Source organism: Eubalaena glacialis, chromosome 1 (genome assembly GCF_028564815.1).
Source record: "Eubalaena glacialis isolate mEubGla1 chromosome 1, mEubGla1.1.hap2.+ XY, whole genome shotgun sequence".
NCBI classification, from domain to species: Eukaryota; Metazoa; Chordata; class Mammalia; order Artiodactyla; family Balaenidae; genus Eubalaena; species Eubalaena glacialis.
The window spans coordinates 81480132-81501322 of NC_083716.1; the positions used below are offsets into that span (position 1 = coordinate 81480132).

Below are 21191 nucleotides of genomic sequence, written 5' to 3' on the forward strand. Positions count from 1 at the left end.
GAAAACCAAATTTGACCAATGATCATAGAAGAAACTGAAAATGTTTCTTAGGAAGCCTTTACATACCTATGCATGCCTGCCAAAAATGCTTAACCTGAATCTAATCACGGCACATAAACAAGAATGACTATTTTTAACAATGCATGATAAAATTTATGGAAAGCTTCCCACTCTTCTTCAATGTCCATATCTAATAAGTCAACTAACCAGAGGGAGAAAATAAGACCATCATGAAAGGAGGAACTAGAATGTTACTCCTGTCAGAACTCTTGTCAGAGTTCCCCAAGCCACTTCACAATTGACTAATATTTTCAACTTGAATATTAAAGATATGGAAGAAAATAATATAGAGAGAAGGCGGTCTTCTCTGAAGAATACAGCCGTTTACTTACCATCTTCTGCTAAGATCTTGGCTGCATCTTTATCCTCTTCCCACTTCCCAGTCACGAAGCAATCTCTGATACTGTTCATAACCTTACACAGAAAAGTCAGCTTAGTTGACAGGCTCCAATCATTCAATAAATAACTGCTTTGAGAAACAGTAGGTGACAATTTGCCTTTAAATACTTTTCAAGACACTTCTATGGATATTTTCATTCCAAGTGGGCCTATGAAATAACTTTGATGTAGATAGTATAACAACGGATATAAAAACATAAATATTATAGCATTAACCAGTGGATAGGGAAAATAACGTCAGCCCAGTGACTTCATACGTAAACAAACAGATATTTACTAATTCGTTAACCCAGACTTATCATGGCTGTTTGAAAACTTAATTCCTCTGCCAAAGACAAAATGTCTTGTATGAGCCCAACAGTGCAAAGAGTATTGATGAGGCTCCCAGTCCCAGATCTGCCAGATCATCCAGTACACACATGTAGTGGATGCTGGGTGCACCTCTCAAATACAGGCTAAAACTTGTACACAACTCTGTTTCAGACTGCTTCCTGGGGAACCTGACTTAAGACAGCACATGTCACTCACTGCCAAGGGCTCAAAAGCACATATAAAGAAATCTTCACATAGATCCTGGCTTTCAATCACATTTTGATCATGATTCACATTTTTCAGATACAACCTCACTCTCAAAGAGTAGCCTTGAAGCTAGCATGATTACAATGGATGCAAAAGCAAATCTGCTCATTTACTCATTCCTTCATGCCTACAATCACTCAGTAAATATTTACTGAACATCTACTCTGTGCCAAGAAGCTTTGCAGGCACTGAATGGCAAACTGTTCCAAAAGATCCTTGCTTTCATGAAGCTTAACAATTGACTTAGGGGAACCAGGGACCAAATAAATTTTAAAAAATAGACCCTCCATGATAAAAACCCTCCACAAACTTAGAAGGGAACTTCCTAAATCTGATAAAAGGCATCCATAAAAAACCCACAGTTAACATCACACTTAATGGTGAAAGACTGAGAGCTTTCCCCTTAAGATCAAGAGTAAGACAAGGATGTCTCCTCTCATCACTTCTATTCAACATTGTACTAGGCATTCTAGTCAGGGCCATTAGGCAAGAAATTAAAATAAAAGGCATCCAGTTTAGAAAGAAAAACTATCTCTAGTCACAGGTGGTATGATCTTGTGTATAGAAAACCCTAAGGAATCTACTGAAAAACTATCAGAATAAATGACTTCAGCAAGATTGCAAGATACTAGATCAATATACAACAGTAAACTTTATTCCTATACACTAGGAATGAATAACCAAAAATGAAATTCAGAAAATGGTTCCTTTCACAATCACATCAAAAAGAATACTAAGAATAAATCCAACAAAAGACGTGCAAAGCTTATACTCTGATAACTACAAAACATTCTTGAAAGAAAAGATCTAAATAAAGAAAGGCATCCCATGTTAACAGATTAGAAGACTTGGTATTGTTAAGGTCTCAATACTACCCAAGTCAGTGCAATCCCTATCAGAATTCCAGTTGGTTTCTTTGCAGAAGAAGATTCTAAAGATTCTAAAATACAGAAAACCCAAGGGATCCAGAAAAGACAAAACACTCTTGAAAAAGAACAAAGTTGGGGGATTCACACTTCGTGATTTCAAAACTTACTACAAAACAATAGTAATCAAAATAGTACGGTACTAGCATAAGGACAGATGTATAGATCAATGTAATATAATTAAGAGTCCATAAATAAACCCATGTATCTACGGTCAAGTGATTTTCACCCAGGGTGCCAAGACAAGGCAATAGGGGAAAGAACAGACTTTTCAACAGGTGCTAGGACAACTAGATATCCACATGCAAAAGAATGAAGTTGGACTCATCTCACACCAAATACAAAAATTAACTCAAAGTGTACCAAAGACCTAAATGTAAGAGCTAAACTATAAAATCCTTACACAAACCATAGGAGTAAATCTTCATGATTTTGGATTTGGCAATGGTTTCTTAGATATGATACCAACAACAACAAAAATACAGAGAAATTGGACTTCATCAAAATTTAAAACTTCGTGCTTCAAAGGGCATAGAAAAGATAACCTACAGAATAGGAGAAAATATTTGCAAATCATATACCTGATAAGGGGACTTGGATCCTGAATACATACTCAATGATAAAAAGACAAATAACCCAATTTTTTAAATGGGAAAATAGTATGAATGGATATTTCTTCAAATAATATATACAAATGGAAAACAAGCACATGAAAAGATGTCTAACATCATTAGCCATCAGGAAAAGGCAAATCAAAACTGCAATGAGATATTACATCACACCTCCTAGAATGGTTATAACAATAAAAAACAATAACAACAAAAACAACAACAGGTAATAACAAGTGTTGGTGATGTTATTCCAATGTGGAGGACTCAAAAGCTATATATACTGCTGGTGGGAATGCAAAATGGTGTAGCCACTTTTGAAAAAACAAAAGGGAGAACATATAAGAAAAAAACTTCAGGGGACTTCCCTGGTGGTCCAGCAGTTAAGACTCCGTGCTCCAAATGCAGGGGTCCCGGGTTTGATCCCTGGTCAGGGAACTAGATCCCACATGCTGCAACTAAAAGATACCGCACACGGCAACAAAGATCCCACGTGCCGCAACTAAGACCCCGCACAGCCAAATAAATAAATAAATAAATAATTTTTTTTTTTTAAAAAGGAAAAAACTTTAAGTTTTTAGTAATCATATTAATAGAAACATGTGTAATGTTATTCTGACACTTCTATGTATAATTGGGATAAAGCAAATAATTACACAATTTTCTAATTTAATCATCTTCAAGTTCAAACAGGGACTAATTCTACAGTGGAAAAACAAGAGATATAAACATAAGATAAAAGAGATTAAGTAAGAACCCTGTAGTCCTGAATCTGAATTGAAAATGTATGTATGAATTTTCCTAGCTCGGGTCACTGAAAACGCCTAGAAACAATGACCGACCCATAGCAATGAGTATACGTAGACCTAGACTGTGATGTTGAAATACCATTTTGTACGAAGAAAAATCAGGACTTCTTATGGCTGTTTCCAAGTCTGGCATCAGAAATGTACAAGACGATACTGGAACACCTTATCATATCAGACAGCAATGAAGCAATCTAAGGACTACTAGGATCATGTCAGAAGGACGCAGGAGCCAATTTGAAGAGACTCTCACTGGTCACAGATGTGATAAATATGATCATCAGTAAGGATAACAAGTGCAGGGGAAGGAAACACATCAACTATATTTAAATTCATGAGTTAAAAAAAAAAACTTTAAAAAAAAAAAGTCACCTTTGGAGAATCGTTCTGAAAACTGATAAAAATAATCAAGCATTTATACTGCTTATATGGAACTGGGTAACCAAATAGTAGATGAGAAGCTTCTCTATATAGAAGTATTCCAGCTAACAAGAGAAATTTGAACAAAATATCACCATTTTACATCCTTAATAAATTAATGGATCTAGGCATTGAGCATCAATAGCTAACATCACAAGATGATTTTATGTGCCTCCTAATGTAAAAACACCACCACCTAGGAAGCAGTCTTGCCAAAAAATTTGAAAACAAAAAACGAAAACCTCAAACCTAAATCTAATCAAACTTCTAGATGCATTGTCCAGAGGATAGCTACAACATGTGGTTATTTAAATTCTAATTAAAATTAAACAAAACTTAAATAAAATTAAAATTTTAGTTCTGTCTCACTAGCCACATTTAAAGTGCTCAATAGCCACAAGTAGCCACATAAGACAATTCTTTACCCATCACCATAGACAATTCTATTGGTATTGCTCTGTACCAATTTATAGGAAATATAGAGAAGAGTGGAGTCTGACAGACCGCACATAGGGATGCAATGCGTCCAGGAAATCCAGAATATGAGAAACTCTACACGTCAAATACTTGGTTTCTTAAACAAGTGAAAAGGTAAGGAAAAAAGAGATGGGTGGAGGGGAATACTGTAGATTGAGAGATTTAAAAGGCATAGAGAAAACTAAACAAAAATAACCTGGTAAAACTAAACTTTGGTGTTTACTGATACATACTTGGAGGATGAAATTATAAAGGAAAGAAGGAAATGATTGCCATAAGAGTGGTGATTCCTTCTGCAGGGAGGAGAGGACTATGAGTAGGATGGACACATGGTGGTTAGAGGTGCTCACCTAGTAATCCATTAAGTTAAACAATTACTTTTATGTGGTTTTCTATAATCTGTATTAAATTTTACCCAAAAAATGCTTACATAAAAATCTCGTAAAGTGCACAAGTGCTACCCAGTGAATTAAAATACATAATATGATAGTCATTGGGCCTCCCTGAGGAGTGACATTTCAGCGAAACCAAATGATCAAAAGAAGTCAGCCTTGGGAAGATCAGAAGAACATTCCAGAAAAGAAAACAGAAGACAAGAGGTCTAAGATGGGATTAAACCTGGCAAGTTTAAGAACTGAATGAATTCTCTAGTGTGACCAGAGAGTGATGAGTGGGGGAAGAAAATTTACCAGTGTCATGGATTCCTGTTTGCTTACAAATAGTAGAAATTATAAATGTTAACTCAGGGACACTACATATCTCCTAGTTATAAAACACAAAGTATCTCAAATGTATGAAAACCTACGTGCAATGCTTCAAAATAAAGATTAACAATACTATTCACACTAAGAGTTGAAAACTAACACACCATTGTAAAGCAATTATACTCCAATGAAAATGTTGGAAAAAAAAACAAAAAATAAGAAGCAAATAACAGGTAGGCAATACTGAAATCACATAATCTTTTTAAAAAATTCCCTAATTTTCTCATTAAGTCAAATACACTATTTATATTCAGCCTCACCTCCTCTAAATCCCAATCATGGGGCACCTCCACATGAAATCTGGAGCAGTCCAAAGAGTCAGCCTTGTGCTTACACTCGCTGGCAGACTGGTTGACACGAAACAACCCTCCGAGCTCTTCCTTGGTATCACCATCTTCTTCTTCATTATCCTCTGTCACTAAAGAGACCACCATGATAGAAAAGTGAGAATAAATCCACCCACTAGAGGACTAGGGACTGAAGGTCTCTGTTTGCGGTAGGTATGGTGTGTGCCCCTGAGCGGATCAGCCACAGACACAGAAAGGCCATGGAACTACTGCTGAGCAGGTCTGGAGGACATCTGCCCTCCTGCAAGGCAGCAGCAAAGTGTCCATTGAGGAGGCAGAATACAGGGGGATGGGGCAGGGAGGGGACATTTAAAGACAGACCTTTCAATTATCATAGCTTCTCTTGAAGAGTGCTGAGTCTCTAATCACTTAGAGTACTTAGACAAAACCTGAATGGAAATCAGTAAATACCAACCCCCGATTCCATGCTCCTACCTCACATATACTCCTTGGCCTTGTTCTCACCATACAGTAAATAGGGACCACAATACCAGGTTCACCACTTTATTTTTTGCATTACTGAGTCAAGCTCTTTCCAAAAAGAACATACAGACAAATTTAATAAAATATAAAATCAGAGGAGAAAGGCAAAAGGAAAAAACAGAATGAGTAATACAGAGCACTCATTCTCAGAGAGCAAAAAACACCTTTTCAGGCAGAATTATTTTTCTGGTACTAAATTCTACAAAAAAATTCATGAAGGATTTTCTATAGGGGGTACAAAATGACATAATGAAGACTATTCTTATCAAAAGTTTTATGGCAAACCCATAAATCTACTTCGTACGACTGATTTACGGTCCTCATGAGCTGATGATTAAAAACATCTGCCAAATACAAACTATGACAGCCAGGAATATTTTATGGATATCAAAAGTACCACCCAAATCCTCTAACCAATTTCTTCATCTCCTTTTCAGAAAATAGTCTAAGAAACTAAAATGTTTCTAGATCTGAACCAGAGCTCCTTTACCTGTCCCATAAATGAGCTTTCGAAGGTTTGGAGTTGTTTGTTGCTGCCTCAGAAAGGCCTCAGCTGCCTTCCTGGAAAGGTCTTCCTTCCACTTGAGGGCACCTGAAAGGACCAACACAGACATCAGTTAAGTCTGTTTGTCTGTCCTCTCTGCTTCAAGCTCATCACTCATTCATCCTGAAATCCTTTAATGAGGTGTAATACTTGAACAGTTAACAAAGTCTCCAAAACAGCAGACCCCAAATGGTAGACATTCTATTTGTAGAACATTTTCAGTGCCAAGTTTGTAATGGCAGTTAAATTAAATTTAAGCATACCTGAAGTTTCTGTGGAATAGTTATTTTCTTCCTTATAATCTTCTTCCTCTCTGAGTAAGTCTTCTATATCACTGGTCTCATCAATTAAGTTCTCTGACCCCAGTTTCTGACTACTGACCACTTGAGAAGGCTTTGGAAACTTTTTCCTAATAATCTCTTCATTTTCTGAATCCTCCTCCTCTGTACTGAGAGAGGAGTTTTCTTCAGATTCACCTTCAGATGCAAATGCCTCTTCAGCTGTGCAATGACCTGAATCTGAAGTGGTGAGGGTTGCTTTTTTCATTGTCAAAGACTTCTCCAGATTCAAACTATCACTCAGACCATTAGTTTGTAACAGTCCTGCCTTACCACCTTTTCTAACAGCTTTAGATTCTAAAATATCCCTCTCTTCCTCTGCAGTGGAATCCTCTTCTTCAATGTTTTCATCAGCTTCCTCTGTTGCTTCTTCTACTGAGCTTCTCTCAAGGTCATCATCACTGTCAGCAAACGCTGGCAAATCCACCTCAACGTCTTCTTCCATCTCAAGTTTTTGCCGTTTGATACCTTTACCAGACATATACTGTTTACCAGTCATTTCAGCATCTTCCCCCTCTTCTGTTTCATCATCACTAGAGCTATTTTCCAACCTGTCACCTTCAGACATTTCTTTATCATCTTCATCATCACTATCTCCAGACTCATCTTCTTCATCTCCAAAAATGGCTTTCCGACGCACTCGACCAGTTTTTAAATCCACCTGCTTTTCCTCTTTTGGCATCCACAGCCTATATTAAAGAGAAAATGCAAAATAATTCTATTTGTACAATAACCAGCTAATCTGCAAGTCAATAAATATGCAAAGAAATAGAAAATAATGTCAAGGAATGATTTTATATGACATAGCATATAAAGGAATGATTTGATAAATACTGGAATAGTTAATAAGCAAACTCATGCATATTTCCATAATACCACTCTACAAAAGAACTTATAGGGAAAATAAAGAGATAACCTTTTTAAAAAACGTCTAATTTCAGAAAGAAACTGCTCAAAAGGGAAGTGAGTGCTTAACAGATCTTTTAGAAGACCCATTAGTTCCAAGCTTGAAACACATGATCCTTAGAGAAATGGCTGACTGCAGGTCCAAGGCAGGGAAAGCACAAAGTAAGCCTGGAACATCCTGCTGTCAGAAAGCAAAAAGCGCTCAAGCACTAACAGGGACACGCCAAAAGGACACAGAAGACAGACTGAAGGGACAATATAAACATCACAAAGACTAATGATAGTAATGGGATAATAACAAATATTTTTTTAAAACTCCATTAGTCAACAGTGATACTAAAATAAAGGGGTGAAAGCTCTTTGTTAAAGAATGCCAGCTAATGAATGGAGAAGGAATAACTGACTAAGAATATTCCCATTTTGAAATCACCAATGCAATACTTGATAAAGAAGAATCATCAAGATGCCAAAACTATGGGATGAAATAAAAAACTATCAAGCTATTTAATGTAGCAGTATTATATAAAACTATAAAAAAAAAAAAATTAGAAAAATACTAAAAATTGTACTAAAAGAGAATGGATAAGTTTGAATACGTCAATAATAACAAAATGATGACTATATATAAGAAACTATAGAGAAAAAGGAAATGTTCACAATATAGATATAAAAATTTTACGTGTATTATAACTGTAACTATGTTAGAGTATCCATGTACACAAGGATAATTACAGGAATGCTCAAAAATGAAAATAGCTAATAATAATGATCGTAATAACAGGGATCTTTTAGTGATACTTCTTATCTGTCAGGCACCATGATAAGTAGTTTATGTGCACTACTGTGTTTAATCATCACAACTCCTGTGAGATATTAGGAAATTAATTGATTTCCTCAAACTAGTAGGCCCACTGCACTTAATTACCATGCTATACCATCTGCTAGTTAGAGGGCAGATGATTTTTTCCAAAAAATTTTTCCTGCTTTTGTATATACTTATAATAAATGATAAATTAGATGATCTCAATCATTTTCAGACTAATTTTTATTGGCAGTCATAAATCATTACAATAAAACCAAAATACCCACGATGTATAAATATACAAATTCCCAACCCAGACTGATAATAATTCACATAAGCCCTATATTAGTGGAAATTAAGCCACAGGAGATATTACAACACAATCTAAGTAAAAATTTTAGAGACAAGGCAGCGACCTGGACAGCGACCTGAAAAAGCTCCCTGACTCTGCTTGTTATTTTGGCCATTAAAATAAAGCGAAGTGGCCTCAGGACTCCTAAGAAACAAAAGCAACCTATGGAAAAGGTTTTGTGAAATTTAAGGAATATTCTGAGTCTGTTAAAAAACTGAATCCTTCATATGATTTCAAGAAAATACTTCCATGTAATGTCACATAAGTAAAGAGCCCTCAGAAATACAAGCATGTACAAAGCAAAAAGCAAAACCAAACAACCTGGAATGAATCCCACCAAAACGTTTTATGATGGCAGAATGATGTATGATATAACCTTATGTAATATAATTTTTTTTTAAGAACACAAAAACAGCACACTTACCCTTGATTATCTATATCCTCTGACCCCAGTGGTTTGGAATCAGAAAAAAGTGTCACTCTACTTGAAGCCATCTTGGCATCAATAGTGGAATGGGTGGAAATGAGACTCTGGACCAGTTCATGGGTGGGCCTCACCTCCTCCTGTCAAGGCCACCAAGAAAGGGAAAGTGAGGAATGCACAAGGATTCTGAAGAAAAACACACTGGTTTCAATCAGTTTCTCAAAATTACCTTAAACACAGTTCCTGAGAACCTTTCTTACTGCCTCAAAAAAAAAAAAAAAAAAGAAGAGGAAGAAAAAGAAGAATTCTTACAACAAGGCCTAAAATTGATCCCTGTCCTCATTAAACTTTTCCAAAGTACATGGAGTATACAGTCTGATAACCTAAATACTGTGTTGCCAATGCTACAGAAAGCATTTACAGAAAAATCCCATTTCAGAACAGTCAAAGAAATAAAAATCTGGAGTCTATTTTTTAAAAATCTGTTACCTTTGATACAAAAATTGCACTTCAAGGAATTTACTGCATAAAAAGACCCCTCCCAGTGAGCAAAGCTGCATGGGCGAAGGCGCTCACTATAGCACTGCTCAAACCAGGGGAAACTGGGACTGAGCACCATACCCCTCCAAGGACTGGTTCAGTAAACAAAGTTTATCTATACGATGAAATACTACACAGCTATGAAAAAACTGAAGCAGTTCTATGAATACTAACAGGGGAAAAACAGATTCACATATTCTTAGGTGCCCCCAAAAAGTTGCAAAAGCATTTACAGTTGGATCCCATATAACAAATACTATTTCTCTCTAACACACACACGAATACCATATATATGGTATCTGCAAAAAATATATAATAATTTAGATACATAATCTAAATAAATATGTATATGTTTAGAGAAAAACAGAAAAAAAAGAGAATGACCAAAGAGAGCTAGAAAACATATCAATTTTATATGATGAGAAATGGGAAGTACAGGCATCAAACTGCTTCCAAAGCTCACACTGGGGACATGGGATCCCCTGTGTGTGTCGGCAGCAGGGAGGTATGGAGGATGTGACTTTTACTTTCTGCTTGGTGCAATTTAAGTATTTTGAACATTTACAATATGCACTGTGGCCTTTATCATAAATATGACTAAAGATAAAAAGCTTCAGTAAATAAAAGGTGACTACATAACTTCCCGTGACTTCCCTCTCACCGATTCCTGGAAGCCATGGCTGCCCCCAAGGTCGACATAGACCGCATCTTTGTCATACAGCACACCACCAACTCCAGAGAAAGGTGCATACACCAACTTCTCCTTCTCATTTAAACAGCGCTTCTTTTGTTGTTCAGGAAGCGCACAGGGGTCTGGGAGGAAACTGACGTCACTCACAGCAAAATCTCCTACACCTGGAAGATAGACACAGGAAGATGGCTTCAGCTGACGAGTGACTGGCGGCAGAAATGGCCCACAGTCGGAAGGCTTCAACCACAACAAGGGCACGGTTTGACACTAGCACTGTATCTCTTTAGCTAAACAACACCATCAGAGCAGAGGAAATTTGGTCAACTCAACACCTTGGGTGGCCAATGCAGAGCTGAGTTAACTCTTAAAACCTCCAGGAAGATGGCTCTATCTTGTATGGCCATTTTTCAGTTTTCCTGAGAAATGAAGTCATCCCAAGAGTTTTACAAATATAGTATATTTTACAACAAAAGGATACCTGGTATGTGAATTTGGCTTTTATTTTTCAAGTATCCTCCTCTTAGATAACCATAAAGAGACACCTTTCGGTCACACTTGATATTTGTTCGAATATCTTCTGGGTTTGTCAAATCTTCCATCCTAGAAAAATAAAACCCAATTATATGGCAGAAATAAATGTCAGAGTTCTTGTACCTCTCTTCACATTTCAGTGATTCATCACATTCAGTAATTCACTACCCATATTGTTTAGAAAAGTATAGAAAATACAGAAATAAGGGAGCAGAGTTCACCATCTACCAGGGGCAAAGGGGCAAACACATGACTGCATCTCTCTCAGGCTCTACAGGATACACATTCCACAAGCAAGACACCAAAGATGGGAAACGACATGGCCCTGGAGTTGAGGAAAAGTAGAGAACATATACAGAAAAACCATTTATTGAAGAAGATTAAGCTTTAACCTGGATTTTTTAGTGTGGCTTGGATTTTGGCAGGTGGAGAAAGGGTATTCCAGGCTGACAAAATATATGAAAAAAGCATAAAGGAAGGAAAGCACAGGGCACATCTGAGTGACTGGAACACCACGGTCCAAAGACAGCATCACTGAAAATTAAGGGTAAAAAAGCAGGATGGGGCTCACATCCTGTAGCTTTAAATGCTTCAGAATCCTCACATTTTTCTAAACATTTCATACTTTACTCCTGAAGCCACAGCATCTTTAAGTAATGATACAAAAAAAGTAGATATTTTCCATCAAGTACATTTCTCTCACCACTATTCAATAATAAGACAAAATAAGCTCTATTATTGTTCTTTTCCTAACTTTTTTACTTTGAAACATATGGGTCAGGAAGAAAAAGTTTGCATTCACTTTTTACCTGTCTGCCAGGATATAAGGGTGAGAAGTCTGCCATGTAAGAGGCCTAAATTTCATAACTGTAATAAAACGGCCCAGATTGTGAATTTCTTGGTTTTGATATTCTCCGTGTACCATTCCAGAAAGGTAAAATAGCTTGGCACCCTAAATATTAAGAAAAACAAAAAATTAAATTTCAATGAAATTCTTGTCAACACTGCACCAAAATAAAGGCCTTTAAATAAGAAGCAACCCTAAGAAAGGGAGACTTCTAGCGACCCACTGTGCCAATGCTTCCAGAACTTCTCTGGCTTCTTTCAGGACTCATCTTTTTAGGGCTTTGTATGGACAGAACTGCAAATATATTTAGTTTCAAGTCAAGCAGTGGCATCTATCTGGAGTATGGATACATAAGGAACAGTGAGGCTCCTGGGCACAGAAAAAATTTTATGACTGATGGGACACAACACAGTAGTATGGGGGAGAGGAAGGAGTGGCAGTATGTGTGCGCTATAGTTCCTGGTCCTGTAACACGGAAAAACTTTGGACAAATTCTATTAAATCACAAATCCAAAATACTTAGAGCCAGACACTGCCTGGTGCTGGGGGATGCAGAGACAAATGAGACACACCAAGAGGTCCGGAATAAAGACCATCTCAAGGAAATATTCTAGGGACTATGAACAGATATATTAAGGAAACTAAGGAGGTGATCCTGTAAAGATGTTTGTTAATCTCTCCCACTCATTCTATTTTTAAAGGATTATAGTGTTAGTGTTCAATAATTAATTCTCTTCCTACCGGGTAGACTTCTGTCCAGAACCTGTGTTTTAGTCGCTTCTTTGTCTTCTTCAGTTGCTTATTATACTTAAAGGAATCTAGGTGAGTGAGAACGCCCATAATTTTAGGAAAGCCATGTACTTGACAGATGTTTAGGAACTCAAATGTTTCCATTTCAAACCCAAAGCTGGCATCTATAAGCATCAGAACCTAAAAACAGAAGACACAATTTCTCAAGGAGGCTACCCAAAATAGACCATCACCAAACTATGGCTCATGAGCCAAATCTGGCCCATCACTTGTTTTATAACTAAAGTTCTATTGGAACGCAGCCATGTTGACTTGTTTACATATTGTCTACACCTACATTTGTGCTACAACCGCAGTTCAGTGATTGCAACAGAAACTGGGACCTACAAAGCCTAAAATATCTACTATCTGGCCCTTTATAGAAAAAGTTCACCAACTCCTGCTCTAGACTAAATCAAATGATTATTTAGGGAATCACCGTGATAGAGAAAACACTATCCTTTGACTTGTTCTAAAAGGCAACCTTGACACAGTCTCAACCACATTTCAAGAATGTGCATATATGAGAAATAACTCAGAAAGGGCCGGATCTAATTTGGCCCTTACCTGAAAGTCCTCACTTCAAGAAATAAAGTTTTTTGCAAGGTGTTCTTAAGCCAAATAACAGATCTCTAACAAGGAAACCAAGTAACAGATCTCTGATATCCAAAAAAATGGGAGGACGTGGTAATCAATGAAAAACATCAAAAACATGAAGAAAGCCAAACATTTTTGTTTCAATCTCCTCAGGGGAAAAAAAGTTTTCCACTGGCAAGTATGTAGTAAGAAAGCCCTACCTTAGAAGTTAATTGGTAACATGCAATTGCTCAGAAACTAAAAAAGTCTACCAGTTCAGAACTGAGTCAAAGGATAGTCATGGATGGTAATCTGTAAGAAAATGTAAGTACATAAGACCAATTTTTAAAATTTATACTCTTCAAACATGCAAAACAAACAATTTCATAGTTGATTCCTAGAGACTTAAGACATCTCTGTCCTCATCTTTCTGTAGCTAACTAAAAATAATTTTTAAAAAAAAACAGAAAAACTTAATCTTTGATTAAACTAGGGAACATTCATAATCCTAAACCACAAAATACATGAAGGTGGACCACTGAGCATTGTGAGGAAGCATAGCTGTGTGAGCTGGCTGTGGAGTATTCCTACACCCCATTTGATACCATGGCGTGACAAGTAGCAAGCAATCGGTTGTAGAGTCAGAAGAACAGGTGGGTGGCAAACAGTCCCTGAGCTGACAATCTTTGTCAACTAAAGATAAGTAAAGCCTCTATTACTCCTCCAATGTTCATACATGTGCACGCACACACACACACGTGCAAATCCATGTACTGTGTGCCTTCGCTGTGACTTAGGAAGCTTTATGACCCAGAACAGAGCAATCAACATTAAGCTAGGCTGGGGTTCCCTGGTGGTGCAGTGGTTAAGAATCCGCCTGCCAACGCAGGGGACACGGGTTCGAGCCCTGGTCCGGGAAGACCCCACATGCCGTGGAGCAACTGGGCCCGTGCGCCACAACTACTGAGCCTCTGCTCTAGAGCTCACGCACCTGGAGCCTACGCTCCGCAACAGGAGAAGCCACTGCAATGAGAGGCCTGCTCACCGCAACCAAGAGTAGCCCCCACTCGCCGCAACTAGAGAAAGCCCACACACAGCAACAAAGACCCAATGCAGCCAAAAATAAATAAAACAAAAACAAAAAAACATTAAGCTAGGCTAGATAAATAATGGTACAGACAACAGAACACTTAAAAAGAATGAGGTTGAACTTAGTGCTTATTTTACACCTCCAAGACATACTAAGTGAAAAAAAGCAAAGCACAGAACAATGTGTATGATAAACAGTGTGTGCTTTAAAAGGGTTGTATGTACATTTATATACGTATCTGGAAAATACTGCTGAGGGGGACTGAGAGACTAGGGGTCAGAGCAAGGAAAGCAAAATCATGCATTGTGCATACCCTGTAGCACAGTTTGAATATCTTACCAAATGCATGTGTTCCTTTTTAAATCTTAAAAAGATGTATATGAAAGGCATCTTTCTTAATATGTGTATGCTTTTAAGATTAGTATACAATATATGTTACATAAAAGAGAAACTAATAACATGCTGAACTATTTCAATCATTTCAAGTACACAAGATTTAATAAGTTTATACTATTTTGTGTTGGCAATAACACACTTATTTTTATTAATGGCAGCACTACATATTCAAAATTTGAATGGTACTTATTTTCTGATATTAAGATGGCACAACTGTAACATCTATATTAAATTACTTATTATTTTATGTTTTAGGAGACTTCCTGAGCCAAAACGTAAAATCTGTAGCTCTTTGTCCCAAACAGCTCTTCAGAAGGGGTTCAATAAAACAATAAAAAACCAACAAGGTATCTGTTACCACACACTTCCTAATCAATATGGTTTAATTTTTTTTTTCCTTTTTGGCTTATTTTTGCTAGTTTTAAAGCTAATTAACATTTCTGTAAATGCAATCAAGGCTGCACAATTTCCAGATGCTGAGTACAGTACAGATTTTCTATTATAAACTCTGACAACTTCTCGAGGGTAATCCATGAGATTTTTTACCCAATATGGTACAAGATCCATATTTTATCATTAAGAACAGAGTTTCTGGCACCATCAAGAGCAGAATTCTCATCCTCAGAAAAATTGCTTAACTTCTGGGAGCCTCGATTTCATCATACGTAAACTAGAGATAATACCTACTTACCTCTAAGGCATACTGGGGGATTAGATGAGCTAAATTTGTAGAAAGCTGTTAGCACAGTGCCTAGTAAGGGTCCAAGAAATGGTACTATTATAAACTTGTATGTATGTATGCATATCTTAATGAGCTTTTATTAGCTACATTCATTAAAGGTTTTCTCTGACCTATGGTCTGCTTTTAGATTTCAGAATACATTTCATTATGCACATTCTATGTTTACTATAACAATTATTATCATCATCAATTCAAACACATCTTTTGTATCCCTGATGATACTCATCATTTTTTTAATAATCTTAAATCTTTCTTCCCTTCAACATGGGATAAAAAACCTATCACATTGCTGTAAATCCCCATCAGAAACCCATGCTGCCTCCAATGACTTACCAAATCCGCTACTTTAGCCAGATCAATCATCATGTTAATGTCACATCCACATTCAATAATGGTGAGTCTGCGCTTTTTACCTATAAGTGAAAAGATAAAAATTTTACTTTTAAAAAGCCTTGGAAAAAAATCTGTTAACTCTAATTATTATTTTTAATTGCATCTAGTAAAGCACCTTGTACATTCACAAGAGTATGCCAGAAGTTCATTTTTATAGGAGAAAACTGATCAAATAAAGTAAATTTCAAATAAAGTAAATTAGTTTTCTTGTTATGTTCTCTAATTTTAAAATAATATCAAAAGCCTACCCATAGGAATCAAGTGCTCAAATAGGTAAAATTCCAACTGGAATGGGCAGACAAGTAGGCTTCATGATGGCTGTGATCCTGCTGTTCAGCAGTGGGCCAAAGCTTCTATCTCTATCAAAGCTTCCCCTGTTCTCACTACCGCGAAAAAACCCTCAAACCTAATGCGACAGAATGTTCATGGAGCGATCATTATTTCTAAATTAAGCTAAAATAAATCAGTCAAAATGATGGGAATGCCTTAAAGAAAAAGAAAAGCCTCAATCCAGCTATATTATTACTATGAGAAGAGATTTCAGATTCTACCACTGCCATCTGGGAATTTGTTTCATCCTCCCTCAGACTTTAGAAACATCACCATTTCCCAGAGCAGACAAGTTCTCACAGAAAAAAGAAAGGAAAAACTCCTTCACTTCCACAAGAACGTGGCTTCAGGAGGGCAAACAGGTGCACCTGGTACATAGCAGGTGCTCACTATCTGTTAAATGAAGGTGCTCACCATGACCAAGCCAGCCTGCCCAGGTCTGCCAAGCCTTTCAGGGGAGCACAGCTGGCAAATCCATACAGCAGTTAGAATAAGGTATACATCTACATCATTATTAGCTCTGGGAATCTATCCTTTTCTGAAGCTACAGCCACCTTAATAAAAGTACAAGAGCAGTAACATGGAGTGACAGTACTACTTTACCATTTACCAGTGAAGAAAATGTTAAACAAAGACATGCATGTCCCACAGATGACAGCACCTCCTACCTGACACGATTGTTACAGGGCCTCTGATCTCTGTCAGCTTCTGCCTGGTAAAGTTCCGAATGAGGCACTGGATCAAAGTGCTCTTTCCAACTTTTGGAGGCCCCATCACCACTACCACTATTGGTGGGGGCTCTAGTGGAGTTCGATCAACCACTGGAATGTGATGCTTTTTTGTCTTCAAATCCTGAGTCCTATTTGTTTAAAAAAAAAAAAAAGTAAATTCACTTTCAAAATATAAATGGCATCATCCCTAGAAGCACAAACTTTAAAGAGCGCAGAACAGACAATGTGTGAATACAATTAACTTGTTAACTTCTGGCCCCAATCCAAATAACCACTTCAGTAAATATATACAACACAATAGCAGAGCTGAAAACTATACACACCTTAAATCTGATTGCCTTATTAGTTGACTTTAATAGTTTAAAAAGAAAACAAGAGGCAAACATGGAGGCAGTGCACCATAATAAATAAAAGCAGAGGCTACTGGGTTAAATTTGGCTCTCCTACTAGGATAAGTTAATTCAATAATGTTTAAAGTACATTGCCTTTAAAGTACATACAATAAGGACCCATTAAATAAAGCTGTTTAATACTACATACTCCAATTATATGAAACATATCCAGATAATAACACAAGCACACCTCTTACCACAGAGATTTTTTAAAGTGTACAAACAAAACAAATTCTATAAAGAAAAACTCTTTTTCTCTTGGACAAAAGAAGCCAATCAGTGTGCAGATGTTGGAGACAAAGTGACGTCCACAGGAAAGACTTCTCACATTTCAGTAAAAAATATATGACCTGCATCTCCATGTCCTCCAGAATTGGAACAGACTCGTGAATCCAAACCTCTGGAGAGGCTCCTACTATTTAAAAAGAATAATTGGAAGAACCACTAGACTCCAGCTAAACATACCTGTGAAAGGATCTCGCCATCCGCACAGCAGACTGGACTGCAAATGCTTTGGGGTTTCGCTTCCGGGCATCCTCCTCATCTCCAAGTTGGAGATCCTGCAGATGACGTTTCTTCTTCTTTTCAGCTTTGGGCCCACTGTTTTTCTTTCTATGTTTCTTCTGGTCCTTAGTCTCCATAGTAGCTTTTTACCAAACCACAACTAACTTTAACCTATACTGAGTCGGGTGGGGGCAGGGGAAGCATTTTAGAATCCAGAAAACACCCATAGAAAAACAGTAAATTTCATTTACGTCTTTTCGAAGAGATATATATTTGTTTACCCAACAGGCATGGAAACTGCTTAATATTACCCCGACTTTTGGGACTTCCTGGTGGCGCAGTGGTTAAGAATCCGCCTGCCAATGCAGGGGACACGGGTTCGAGCCCTGATCTGGGAAGATCCCACGCGCCGTGGAGCAGCTAAGCCCGTGCGCCACAACTACTGAGCCTGAGCTCTAGAGCTCGCGAGCCACAACTACTGAGCCCTCGTGCCACAACTACTGAAGCCGGCGTGCCTAGAGTCCATGCTCCGCAACAAGAGAAGCCACTGCAATGAGAAGCCCGCGCACCGCAATGAAGAGCAGCCCCCGCTCGCAACTAGAGAACGCCCGCGCGCAGCAACAAAGATCCAACACAGCCATAAATAAATAAATAATCCCCAATTTCACTTATCTCTATTATGCTATAAATTAGTTACCTCTGCTTAAGTTACTTTTTATTTGTCTTAAATGTCTACATCAGCACTGTTCATTTCTGCAATGATGAAAATATTCTATATTTTTCAGCACAGTAGCCACCAGCCACATGTAGCTACTGAGAACTTAAAATGTACCTAGTGAAACTGAGAAACTGAATTTTAAATTTTATTTAATTTTAATTAATTCAACTCTAAATTTAAATAGCCATATGTGACTAGTGGTTACCATACTAACTCAGCCCTAAATATCAACTGGACTAATGAAATGGCCTCCAAACTTACACTATTTTTAAGATATTTTATTCTGAACAACTAAAGCATTTTAACAACCTTCCAACATAATAGCAGTATTACTTTTAAAACTGCTGAATATGTAAAATTTTCAAGTTCTAATACTCATCTATATGCCTTTAAAAAACAGCAATATCTCCGTGCGTGAGATCTGACTGACTGTGGATGACGCCTGGACACCACATGGATTTGTAGAAACCCTTACAATGACTTCTGAGAGGCCCAGGAATTTATGGCCCATAAATTGGAAACCACTGGATTAGAGAGTTCTTTAGGAAATTGGGTCGCATACAATCTGCTGTGCTTGCTTGGAAAAAAAAAAGGGTGGGGTGGGGTCACTTCATTCAATTAAGGTACTGAATTCATTTCAGTTCGATAAATATTTGCATCGGCCTATAATGCACTAGGCATTGTGCATAGAGACGGCTACAGCTGCGATCTGAACTAGTGGAAGAAATACAAACCCATGTCTTCTGTACCATGCTATAAGGGCCGCATTAGAAGTCTGCACAACCGCTGAAGGTCAGCCAGAGGTTCCCACGGACACACACCGGAGGAAACAGAAAGTCCACATATACCAGCATAATGTCAAAAAACCTGAGCCGGGAGTCAGGAGAGCTGGGTTCTAGGAACGCTTTCACTAAACAGCTGTAGAATTCCAGAGACATTATTTTTCTTCTCCACTATATTTGGGTTCCGAACTTGTACTGATGCCTTCCTCCTTTTTTCGGGGTATGGGGGTGGGAAAAGCACAATTTGGAGTCCACAGATCTGGCTCCGGTTTAAGTCACCTGCTAGGATTACCCCGGTAGGAAACGACCTCTCACCTCTCCCTGTCACCTCCCCTCCCGGTCCCGGCTCTCTGCGTGAATTCATTCAGCACTTCTCCGGCAGGTACCAAATATGTCTGCCCGGGCCACGAGGCGCTGCTCGGGAGCAGACTGTCCGGGAGAACCGAGCGAGAACCTTACCACGCGCGCGACTCGCGACCCTCCCGGAGCCCCAGCCCCGAAGACCCCACCGCCGCCGCCTCCCCCAGCCCGCGACCGTTACCGGGAACACAATTGCGGCTCCTCCTCATGCCCGCATGGACAGCGCCGGAAACGGAAATGCAACGTACCCGAGGACTCTACACGCCGGCGGGAAACAAGGAGGCAAAAGAAAGAGAACTGCGGAGGGACGACTTTCAGGGTAAAGCCGAAGGAAGGCTCGTGATTGGCTGAGGGCGGACGCAGGCAAAGTCTGCTTGGTGCTCTCTTCCTGGAGCCTCGCCCCGCCCCGCTGCCGCGCCGCGAGTCGCCGCTTTGCAGCCCAGCAGCCGCACTGCACTGGTGATACCATGGGTCTCCGAGCCTCGGTTGCAACGCACGCCCGAGTTCACCCGGAGGCCATGGTGACGGTGCGGCATGGTACCCGCTCTCTGGTTCGGGACAAAAGCCAGAAATAACACATTTATCTTGGTCACCCCGGAGTCACTGCGCTGGCCAACTCCTAAAGCCCCAGGCACTGCGTCCTCCGACTGGCCCAATGGAATAGCACTCGGATGGGAGTCGCACTGGTTGGTCCGCTTGCTCATCCTTAAAGATGACAGAGCTGGAGATTTCTCGGACGTCTTTAGCGCTAGGACCCTCTTTTGCTGGGACCAACACTCTGAGGGCAGGGACAGACTCTGACCAGCACGAAATGCTTTGGCCTTTCTCTGTTGCAGGAAAAAGAGCTTTCCCTGGGGGATGCACTTCTTGCCGTTTTCTTGAAGCACAACTTTGCCTTCCCAGGGCTCTGCCCATTCCCACCTCTCGGGTGAGCTGGAATACCCTAGTGCCTACAAAGCTAGGTACATTTTCAGAGTTTGAATCTCCCTCTTGTCTTGGAGGCTTTCTTTTCAATATGATCCCACCAAAGCACCCGAGGCTCAGTTCTTCTACCTCACAAAACTAGGCTCATCTATGCTTCATGCCTTTTCACAGCGGACCTGTTCTCTCCCTCAGCATCCCACAGGTATTCACTCTGCCTACACTACACATTCTGTGCTGTGCTTGGGAGGCTACTGTATAGGGCACACACTTCTCTCATCTGTGAAGAGCTTATAATTTTGTGACACCCTGCAACACTGTTCCCCTCACTTCTTGGAGATTTCAGTATACAGGTACGTAATCCTTCTAACAACCTCTTGGCTCCATGAATCCCACTCTTATCCTCTTTCTTACCTCAGACTCTCACTCTCCCTGTGATCACACCCTAGACTTTGTCCCGTTCAAGGAATGGAACCCTGGAAGCATCCCACTATAACCACCACCTGCTTTCTTTACAGGTTACTCCCTCTAATGCCCTGAAATCAAGACTTTGTAACCCTACCCACACCTCCAACCCACATCGTACTACCTTATTCCCTTATGACTTCTTCCTCCCTAGTAAC

At 38.9% G+C, this 21191-nt stretch overlaps 1 protein-coding gene across 2 annotated transcripts in view; it reads right to left on the reverse strand.

Annotated features, from left to right (window-relative positions):
• The window catches only part of BMS1 (BMS1 ribosome biogenesis factor), a 44162-nt gene extending 24254 nt beyond the window's left edge, over positions 1-19908 (reverse strand). Inside the window, exons 1-13 of one of the 2 annotated variants that reach the window (XM_061198239.1) lie at positions 19829-19908; positions 17749-17963; positions 16829-17019; positions 15771-15850; positions 12586-12774; positions 11807-11949; positions 10945-11066; positions 10437-10630; positions 9236-9375; positions 6677-7440; positions 6360-6461; positions 5300-5457; positions 393-474 (exon numbers count right to left, since the gene is read on the reverse strand). In XM_061198239.1, coding sequence (XP_061054222.1) covers positions 393-474; positions 5300-5457; positions 6360-6461; positions 6677-7440; positions 9236-9375; positions 10437-10630; positions 10945-11066; positions 11807-11949; positions 12586-12774; positions 15771-15850; positions 16829-17019; positions 17749-17924 — 2341 coding nt within the window. In that variant the 5' untranslated portion in view covers positions 17925-17963; positions 19829-19908. The remainder of the gene's footprint in view (positions 1-392; positions 475-5299; positions 5458-6359; positions 6462-6676; positions 7441-9235; positions 9376-10436; positions 10631-10944; positions 11067-11806; positions 11950-12585; positions 12775-15770; positions 15851-16828; positions 17020-17748; positions 17964-19828) is intronic. The other variant, XM_061198244.1, reaches the window with a different exon arrangement.
• Between the last annotated feature and the right edge of the window lie 1283 nt (positions 19909-21191).